Here is an 11,024-nt window from a genome sequence, read left to right as displayed (position 1 = left end):
AAAATATATACAATTTGTATGAAGACAAGACTTTCAGTAGCACAACAGGAAGTATTAACCCAATTGAATACAAACATAAATCACAAGACGTTTGTTATTATATTGTATAAAAAAAAAGACAAAAAGCATCTGCAAATTCATCGTTACAATACGAATTTACATTAACCTTTCACTATTTTTTGCCTTCAACTGCAGTCAGCTCTCCCCTCTTTGTTACTGAGCCAACAAACCCTTCTGAAATCTTCCAGTATCTGTGCATTAACTGTCTTTCAGCTGGTAGGTTTCTTGGGGCTCTGGGCCTGTGACAGCTTTCTGTCTGTCTTTACGCTGCAGGGTGCTGTTCTTCACAGATTTTCGCATGGAGGACAAACGTCTACGAAAACCCTCTCCAGAGAAAAAATACAGCAGTGGGTCAAAGCAGGAATTGGCTGCAGCCAGGCACAGTGTCACCACAACAGACTTCTGCATGGCAACCCGTTCTGAGCAGGTGGTGTCTGTCCGAGACAGAAAAGTCAGGTGGATGGTGCGCTGCACATGGTAAGGCATGAAGCTGACTAGGAAGGTTAACAGGACAATGACAATCATTCTGATGGCTTTAGTGCCAGTGCCCCGCTGACGCCTGGTAACATGGTTGCGGGACAGCAGGGTGCGGACTATGCCCGCATAGCAGATGAGGATGACTAGAAAAGGCAGAGCAAAACCCAGCACCAGAGACACATAGTTCAAAGCAACTAGTTTCTGCACACCTTGACCTTTTGGAGGCTCAAAGCACTTGGTTTTATTTGTGGTGGAATCAAAATGCTGGCCAGACATCAGGAAGGGTGTAGATAAAAGACAGATAAACACCCACACACCAGCACACACCAGACGTGCACGGTGCTCTGTCACAAGCTGTAGGTTCTGGACTGGGAAGACAATGGCCAAGAAACGAGTGAAAGACATGGCAGCCATGAAGTAAATACTACAGTAAAGGTTCACATAGAGAGTGTAGGAGCTGATGCGACAGAGGAAGTCCCCTTGGTTCCATTGACCCTTGTTGACATAGTAAAGAACTCGCAGTGGCAGGGTCATGACACACAGGAGATCTGACACAGACAGGTTCAGCATGTAGACATGAAAAGGTGAGCTCTGGCGGTAAGTTCTGATCAGCACCACCAGAGCAAAGCCGTTCCCAACTAGGCCTAATACGGTGATGATGGAGTAGGAGGTGGAGTAAACCTGGTTACGAAAGTCATCAATGGATGGACAGTCCGTGGAGTTTCTCCCTGAGCTGTCTGTAAGGTTTACTTGTTCCATTTTTTGTCCCCACCTGTAGCTGAGAAACAGACAAAGAGACAGGATGATGTGTGCGTAAGCATTTGTCTCAGCAAAGGAAACTGCAACAGATAAAAGAAAAAAAAAAGAGTCCGTCTGAGTGTGATGACTCTGATGTGCCAGATTGTTTCAGAGATTGTTTGCTGATTCGCAGACTTGCAGAAAATTTCTGAGTAGATAAGCACCTCATCCTGTCACATGACAAGGCCCTACTTTTTTATAGGTGATAAGGTTTTTTTTTTTTTTTTACAATCCTGTTTATGCTACCACAAACCATATTTGAAAAAGGGTGTTTTGTTGGTCATAAAAAAAAATCAGTCAGTCAAAAATGACCATGGCAGTCATTTTGACAGTTTTAACATTTATATTGCCTAAAGGTTTTTTTGAATTAAAAATGTAAATGCTGCTAGTCCCTGTTTTTTCCTATATGTGTCTGTATTTTCATTTCAGATGTTATTTTTTACAAACTTCACAAAAGGCAGAGAAAATGTGATCCCTTTTACATAGAAAAAACACCAGCAGTCATGTTGACAGATGATAGATGTAGTTGCACTTGATTTACACATTTTCCAGCAGTGACTGCTGCTTCTTTGTTGTTTTGCCACAATCATTGTCTCTCACAACTAAGTTTCCTGTTTAACAGATTTCAGGTGTTGAGTCCTTTGATCGAACTAGGCTGAGGAGGTTTTAAGCTGTTGCCAGGAAAAATGTACCACTCTGTGGTGCTGATCAATGCCAACGGAAAGATCGATTTAGGGGTAGACATCACTTCTATCCAGCTGTTATGGAAAAAGATGCATCAAAAGACACAGTTTTGACTTTCTTTATAACATTTCATCCTGATAAGGTATCCCATTTACCTAAAAATGTACAAATTAGAGTTTGTTATTTCAGCACAGACCAATCCTGTGGAAGAGTATAAGGGCCACTGAAAAAAAAATTGAGATGATTTTTTTGTTTTTCACTTGTGAGAAAAAAGTCAGAATTCTGAGATCGAAGTCAGAATTCTGAGTTTAAAGTCAGAATTCTGAGAAAAAAGTCAAAATTCTGAGATTAATCTCAGAATTCTGACTTTTTTTTCACAAATGAAAAAAAATATTTTGGTCTCAAATTTTTTTTTCAGTGGCCCTAATACTCTTCCGTACAATCCAGATAATAATAGTACCTTTTTTACAGTGAAGCTTAATTTTTTTGAAAAATAAATCATTGTTTGAGTTAATAGGACATTTGAGTTTACTCATTAAGCTTTCATTTATGAATAAATGAACAAATAAATCAGGAAATACTAGATAATGTGGAAATAAAGCGTTCCTTTCATGTGAAGTGATTACGGCTTGCTGTAAGTGGCATTTTTTCTTCTTTGTTTGTTTTTTTTATCCTTCATTGGAGTTAATGGAGTTTGCCGTCTAGCATTTGCTATGACCTCACATGGTTTAGGGCTTTAGAGTTCTGGCCCTATATGTGGTAATTCACACAAAGAATGCTATTTCAAGACAAGAGCTATTGATGTTTACATCCAGTAATAAATATTTTATTCTTTTGCACGCATAAAATCTAAGCCTCATTTTCAAATGCATAAGCATTTTATAATACTCTCTTCCTCCCTTCTTTGCGATTGACAGAGTGCATCAACTCAGTCAGCATGCGGTGCACTTTACAGTAAATGTGTTTGTCTTTGTAGCTCTGTTTCTTTGACTTTTATGTTGTCCTCCTGTCATTTCTGACCTTTTTCAAAAGTTTTTACCAAATAAATATTTTGATTCTTTTATGTAGTTGTCTAAAAATAGCATGGATGGTTTCTTACCTCACACTTTGCAAATACCTTACATGATCAATCCTCACAATAAATTATGGGTGTTTTATAAAAACTTAAATTGTTTGTTGTCTCTGTGAGTCAAAAACGGCCCAGGGAGGTTATGGGGTGTCAGGTCGGCCAGTTATACTTAACAGCAAATGTTAACACACACAAACCAACAAATACACATGTACATCAGCACAACACACACAAATGCACAGAAACTTGTTCTGTTTATCTGCGTTTTTGAAATTCTTAATAAAATGATTTTACATTTTTCTGACAAGTATTGTTCTATATAATAATGTGCATATAACAACTCAAGTTTTTTTTTCTTTTTTTCTATTACTTGAATCTAATTGTTGTCCCTCATCTGTCATCTGTGATTGAATTAGATCAGTCAGATATGAGCTGTGATTATCCTGACCACTACCGGTCATGCACCAGCTTATAATAATCAAGATTTGTCCAGAATTTAAGCTTGTTTTATGCAAAAAGGGGCTAGAATTAAATTTAATCCAGGTCATAGATTGATATTTCAAAAACAAGAGTAAAACATGGAGTAAAGTCTGCTAAAAAAGATGTAACAGAACTGTATAATATATCTCATGCTCTATAACAAACCTCACCGGGTCAGTTTTGGCTTTTTAGTACAAGAAGAGTAATTATGTGCAGTCAATGAAAAAGTAATTGATATTTGTAAAACAATATTTGGACAAAAATCTGAACAGACCTTTTAGTGATAATTCGTCATCAAATGTTCATGTCTTTGTTGCTACCATCAAAATAGTTCATTGCTTCTGCTTGATTTGACCCTAAAAAGGCCTAATTTGTAGTTACTGAGGACTTAAAACAATATGGACTTCACAGACTATAAACTATAAAAAGGGATTTAAAATTTTTGTGAATGACTTGGGAAATAGTTGGCTAAAAAGTCTAAACTCAGAAATGGGTGATAAATTGTTTGTATGCATTATGATAAGGAAAACCAAACCAGGTCATTTTTTTACCAGTGAGGTCAACAAGTGTGATTATTTGCTTCCATTAAAATTAGATTTATAGTTTAAACACAAAAAAAATCTAACTAAAATTTAACATATACCAGTCTGCAATCATTGAATGTTCCTCTAAACACGCCTAGATTAAAAGAAAAAAACATTTTAAATTTAAACTCCAAAAACCAGGGACGATCTCATGTAAATGAGGCATAATGGCCATAAATTTAAGGAAAAAGTGTCAAAGCTGTGTTGATAAAATGAAATGCAGTTGGAGAAGGTAACACAGAAATAACAGACACTTTATTTGATCATACTTTAAACACAGTGAGACCAGGGTGGGTCTGGTTTGACCTGGGAGGACAATAAACGTGTCGTCCAAACGAACAGAACACACGGGTCAATAACAGTGCAAAATTAATGACAGTTATCCTATCAGACTCATTAATACTCTCTATCTGATTTAGAGAACTATAAAAAACATTTTTATTCTAATTACCAAGGCTAGATCTGTTCTGTTACGTAATAGCATGCATTAACTTTAAATGTCCTGTTTCTGATTTAGACACACTACTGTGATAAATGTAGACACCCAAAGCTTTTCTTACCATGTAATTCCAGTGTGGTAGTTTGCAGCCAGTCTGTTGATCTTCTCTTTCTGTAGCTTTGTTAAACAGCAGCAACTCTTCACTCTGTGTCCAGTCTGCTTCTTGAACTCATCTACCAGATGTCACAGTGATAGTGGGAGGAGGCTGCAGCAGGTGGCTGTCCCTTCATATGCTCAGTTATTAGGAAATGGGACGGGTCTCTTTTATCATCAGGCTGCATGACATCACCAACCATGCTGCCATACATTTAAATGGAATCAAAGAAAACAGTATGAGGAAATGTGTATCAAAGCAGAAAGGTATTTTCTTTCACTTTTAATAACTGAGTTTCAAAGCAATGTTCTTCCTTTAGCTTTATCTCATATTTCTCCTGACAGTATAAGGGCATGTTTGACTTGTTCTACTACACAAAGATGTTCTTGTCAAATGTTGACAGAGGGGAACTCTTCAAATAACTTACTGCGGTGCCATGTTGATTTATACACTCTAAATTGTTTGTTGAGTGTTGTGTAGCAGCACTGTTTGGTTAATCAAAGAATAACATGTGACCTTAGATCTGATGCTATGAGATAAAGAGGAGTCAAGCAGTCTGACACTTTATGACTTGTGATAGAGGACTGTTCATTTCTCTGCATTTCCTTTGTATGCTACTAATGAGCACAATTTAAAGTTGGTTAATGGTGTGCGGATGCTACAGTGGAAATGGCCTACTTATGTTTGCAGCTTAAAGGACTGTGTGAAAGTAGTGGTGGTAGTTGGAAGAATCATTTATCTGTAACTCATTTAGTGGTTACCAGCAGCAAAGAAAAAAACACTATCGACCCCTCTAACATTTATGAGCTTCCTGCACTTGATTGGACAACAGCTCAGATTTGTTTGATAGCTCTGTTAGCTTGATTGTGCATTAGTGCACTGGAAAGAATAATAATGAGGCAAAGAGATGCAAAAAGTGTTTTAACCCTTCTAAGAGATGTTTAGAGTGCACTTGTGGTTTTTGAGTAAATTCAGCGGAGTAGCCAACAGAGACCCAAGGAGCCCAAAACAACATGAAAAGTTAAGAAGTCCACTCTGTAGCAATCCCCAGCAACACCAAGAATGTAGAACATATTCCACAAGTCCTCAAAACTCTGTACCATCTTTCTGTGAGTCGAACAATAGATTTCCAAATCCTCATAAAGCTTGGCCCAAACTACCTCTCAGATCTTCTTGGCACTTACAAGGTATCCAGACCCCTCAGATCCTCAAGGACAGGTTTTCAAACTATTTCCAGACCAGCAGTTTCTCAATCCTCTCCTGTGGAACAATCTACCAGAGCACCTTCACATCTGTTAGCTCTATTAAAATAGGTCCTAGAGCATTTACTGCTGTGTTCCCATAAGTTCAACATCCTCTTTGCTTTTAAACAACTCTTTTAATTCATGTAATATTTATTTCTTTTTGAAATAGTCTAATATTTTAATCTACTTTGTAAGTGATAAATACATATGGACAGATGATGTTTTGGTTGTTTAGTTTCCTGTACTGCCTGCATTTTTGCAGTGATATAAAAAATACAAATATATTGATGGGACGTTAAAATGCCTCATAAATTAAGTGCATCCTCTTGAGGTTCACTATGTTTTAAATTGCTGGTGAATTTCAGAGTAATTGACCACGATATTCCCCTTGTTCCCACTGTTTGTATGATGTTAGGAAGTTTCCGAATCTTGACATGGAAAAGGGGGATGGAGGGTGTGATATCTTTCATGACATGGTGAATGAAACATACACCTGCATTTCTGAGAAACACGTATACTTCCTGGCTGGATGTCTTCTGTTATGTTACACTGAGGATATTAGAACAGATCTTTGAGGATAAATGGATCTGAGGTGATTTGCAGTCTTATAAGCTGTGGAACTGACTAATGTGTTTCGTGTTGTGAGATCCCTCATTGAGATATATTTAATATGATGATGATTGAATATATGATATTTAAAATGTTTAACAGGGATTCGGGAAATCACTGTTTGCAGGTGATGGCACCTTCTGGAGGAGACTGAAAACATGTCACCTGTTTTGTCAATTTCAACAGGCCTCAGATCAAGTTGTAGAGTGAGAAGATAAGAGGGGATTTAAACTATGTCTAACAACGAGTAAATTCATGAGACTTGAATTAAAATGGAACATTCCTCATCTAAACCTCCCAATGTGTGGGAATTCTTTTGAAATATTAAGTCATTTTACGTTTCTGGTTGTGTGGTTAGATGAGAAACAAACATGGAAGACTAACATAAATAAATAAATTTTGAGAGAATAATCAATATTCTTCAAGGTCTAGCAGGAAGTGACTGTGGACTGAGAGAGAAACATTGTTAATGATTTATCAAAACCATGATAAGGTCTACTTTAGATGTGATGTATTTGGCTCAGCCTCCAAATCTGTGCTTGAAAATGTGGATCGGCTTCAGGCCAAAGCTCTAATTTATTGTGGAGCTTTCAGAACAACTTACATACCAGCCAGGCTTATTGAAATGGGGGAGTGTCCTTTAAGAATGATGAGGAATACACTGTGGCTCAATTATTTGTTCAAACTGTGTACTATTAAATGTGACTCAACTGCTTTGTCTCAAAGAAAACAACAGGGAGTAAGAGGAGGGTAGTTCCTTGGTGGAACGAGGAATGCAGCAGAGCCATTAAAGAGAGAAACAGGGGTTTCAGAAAGTTAAAGAAAGACATGATTCAAGAGAACCTTATAGAATTTCAAAGGAAAAGGGTGTTTGCTCAGAAAATAATTAGATACAAAAGATACAACAAAGAGATAAAGGAGGGATTTCTGTTCCACCATAGGCAGAGAAACAAAATTAGGCAACGTATGGACTATGTTTAAACAAATGAAAGGAAACAGGAGGTCAGGTAAAACTCCTACTTTGGTTAATGGAGTTGAATTGGTAGTTTCAGATAAAGAAAAAGTAGATTTACTTGGAAAAACATTTATTTCAGTGGTGATTACCTTAATGATTTACACGGACAAAAGAAAGAGCATGTGCTCAGGGAGAACAGAAACATCTAGGAGAAAAAGGAGGATTTCAGTTCAGCAATAGATGTTAAGTTCACAATGAAGGAACTCAAAACAGCCTTACAAGGTACAGGAAATACAGCTCCAGGAAAGGATCAGCTATGCCATGTTCCGACAACTTCCAGGAGTAACATTGCAAATAGTACTGAGTCTGTTTAATAAAATAGGGAGAGGGAGAGATACCCAGGAGCTGGAAAGAGGCAGTAATATTGCCATTCAACAAACTGGGAACAGCTCCTGGTAATCCAAACAACGATAGACCTATAGTGTTAACGTCACACATTTGTAAATGGATGGAGAAAGTAATTGTAAATAGATTATCAAATTTTCTGGAACAGAGAGAGCTGCTAAAGAATTATCAGTATGGTTTTAGAAAAGGTCGCTTAACAGTGGATACCTTAATAAGAGTGAGTAATGAAATTGAAAAGACTTTTAAAATGAAAGACGTAATGGTTATAGTGTTTTTTGACATTGAGGAGGCTTATGACTCCATGTGGAGGGACAGATTACTCATAAAGCTAAATCAAATGGGTATCTGAGGAAGAGTTTTTAGTTGGATAATGAATTTCTTGAAAGGAAAATCAAAGTTAAAATAGGAACAGTGTTATCTCAAGATTTAGAGATAGAAATGGGTATTCCCCAGGGGAGTGCCATCAGTCCACTTTTGATTTTTAATTTAATGTTTTGATTAATGGTATTTTTTCGAAACTGAATGGATGTATTAACTCAGCTCTGTATGTAGATGATGGGACTATATGGATGAGAAGCAGAAATGTGACTCACGTTATCAGAAATATTACAAAAGCAATACAGGAAGTGGAGAGATGTTTATATGAATGGGGGTTGAAACTATTAGTCAGTAATTCATGCTACATGATGATAACAAACAAACAGAGGGTTAATACCCAAAGCTAAAACCCATATCAAACACTTGGAAATAAAATGTAAAAAAGTCCTAAATCTCCTACATGCTGTTGCTGGATGCGACTGGGGCGTTAACAAACAAGCTCTAATGGATATCTATAAAGCACTCATGATGTCAGCAATAGACTATGGAGCATAATATATGGATCAGCAGCAAAAACCACACTACAAAAAATAGATGGATTACAATACAGGGCTTTAAGAATATGCACAGGACTCATGAAGACAACACCAATTAATGCAGTTCTAATAGAGGCTGGAGAGATAAGGAGGGACAAACTCTCATTAACATACTGGATTAAACTCAAAGGAAGTGGTGATAAAAACCCCTCAAAAACGACATTAAAAAGGTGTTAGGAATACTCTAGGTTTCAGAGGAGAGGCTTTGGGTGGGAAGTAGAAGAGAAGGTGAAACAGTATAACATGGAAAACCAAAGTTTACGATGAGTAATGTTCCCCCATGAATGTTCCCAGAAAGAAAAGTAGACATAAGTATTCTAGAAAAGAAAAGAGAATGGCACCTGACTGAAACTGAAGTTAAAACAAATGTATAACTAAGACAAAACTATTACAGTTATCTAAAAATATTCACTGATGGCTCTAAAAACAAACAAGAATGTGTGGGTATTGGTGTACTTATTCCTGAGTTTGAAATAGGTATCTCCAAGAAACTTTCAGATCAGCTATCAGTATACACGGCAGAGGTGGTGGGGGTCATCGTTGGTTTGCAGTGGGTGGAGGAGGTCAGACCAGACTGGGTGGTGGTGTGCGCTGATTCAGCAGCAACTTTAGAAAGCATTCAATCAATAAAGTCAAGCAGAGAAGACTTACTTATAGAACTGCAACATAGCCTACTAAGACTTCACAGGGGCGGTGTGGACGTACAGTTCTGTTGGGTCGTACAGTTCTGTTGGGAACCAGCACATGAGGGGGTGAGGGGTCATGAGATGGTGGACACATTAGCTAAAGAATCATTAAGAAAAGAAATTACGATACCAATTCAACTAGGTAAAGGAGAGAGGAAAACAATAATCAAGAAAAAAGGAATGGAAACATGACAGAAAAGGTGGGAGAAGGACCAGAAAGGAAGGGGATTTGATAAAATACAAAAGTCAGTAACAACAAAGATCTACAGAGAAAGGAAAAGGAGGGAGGAAATCTTCATTTCAAGACTTAGGGTAGGACACACTGGGCTGAATGAAACCGTGTATTAACTGGGGAAGAGGATAAATGATTTATGTGATATGTGTGGAGTAAAGGAAAATGTTGAACATACGTTGTTACACTGTATGAAATATGAATTAAAAAATGAAAAGATCTGAAGAAAAAATTAAAGAGGCAGGTAGAGAGTGGTGCCTTAAAGGAATTCTGGGAACAGAAGGAGAGGGAGAAGAGAGAAGAAACGGGAGGAGGGCACTGGGCTTGCAGCTACAATACAATCTAGGGCAAGTGACATGATGGTGCACACTCTTGTACAGTAGGTGGCGGTATGCACCTTAAAGTTGTTTGCGAACCGCAATAAAACAAGGGAAGAAAAAAAAAAGGGGGAAGAAGAAGAAGAAGAAGAAGCAGCAGGACATAACCATAACCTGTGGAGGGCAGCATTGCATTTTCCCGTGTACAGCCTGCCAGAATTACATTTGGAGAAGATGCTCACTGGCTTTTTTTTTTTTTAAATCAATGCTTTATTAACAATTCAGCATTTACAACAAGAAGGAAACAATTATTGGAACAGACGTACAGAGAACCAGGGGTTTAGGAAAGCAAAGTAAGCAGAACGACAATTTAACTAAGGAAATAAGTAAAATGCAATAATAATTAAAAAAAATCAATACAGCATAAGGGAGACAAATAAATAAACCGTATCTTTACATGAATTCAAACAAATGTTTTAAATTTGGAGCACAAGGTCACAGTTTAGCAGCTTTTTTGTTACAGGAGTTTGCTAATGTCTGAATAGAGTTCTGACTCTTTTTTAAAGGCACAAAAAGAGGGTTTGGTTTTTAAAACCTTGCATTTATGGATATAAAATTTAGCTAACAAGATAATGAGATTACAAATGTAGAATTCATTTTCAAGTTTTCTCTCAAATGCTTTGAAGCCAAAAGAGACATTTTTTTAAACAGAGCTCAAAGTAACTATAAATAGGCTATAGGCCAACACAAAGCGGCAGATGCTCCGCCATAGAGCTCTAGTGTGATCACAAGTCCAAAATAAATGATAAACAGTCTCTGAATTGGCATTAGAGAAAGTGCAAGATACATCAATGTCCTTCTGAAATCTTACCAACCATATTTTTACAGGGTACCACCGGTGAATGATCTTCAAAGAC

The 11,024-nt window shown here is 37.3% G+C and overlaps 1 protein-coding gene across 1 annotated transcript; it reads right to left on the bottom strand.

Annotated features, from left to right (window-relative positions):
• Positions 1–258: 258 nt before the first annotated feature.
• cysltr1 (cysteinyl leukotriene receptor 1) lies at positions 259–4,811 on the bottom strand. Its single transcript, XM_041797234.1, has 2 exons — positions 4,713–4,811; positions 259–1,315 (listed from the first exon to the last, which is right to left on the bottom strand). Exon 2 carries the CDS (start codon positions 1,294–1,296, stop codon positions 259–261), a length of 1,038 nt encoding a protein of 345 aa, XP_041653168.1. The 5' UTR covers positions 1,297–1,315; positions 4,713–4,811.
• Between the last annotated feature and the right edge of the window lie 6,213 nt (positions 4,812–11,024).

This window comes from Cheilinus undulatus, linkage group 10 (assembly GCF_018320785.1).
Source record: "Cheilinus undulatus linkage group 10, ASM1832078v1, whole genome shotgun sequence".
Lineage (NCBI taxonomy): Eukaryota > Metazoa > Chordata > Actinopteri > Labriformes > Labridae > Cheilinus > Cheilinus undulatus.
The sequence above is the reverse complement of the archived record's forward strand: the minus strand, read 5'-3'. Positions and strand labels throughout refer to the sequence as shown.

Coding starts and splice junctions, on each gene's coding strand:
- cysltr1 (XM_041797234.1), bottom strand. CDS start 1,296: ATGGAACAAGTAAACCTTACAGACAGCTCAGGGAGAAACTCCACGGAC.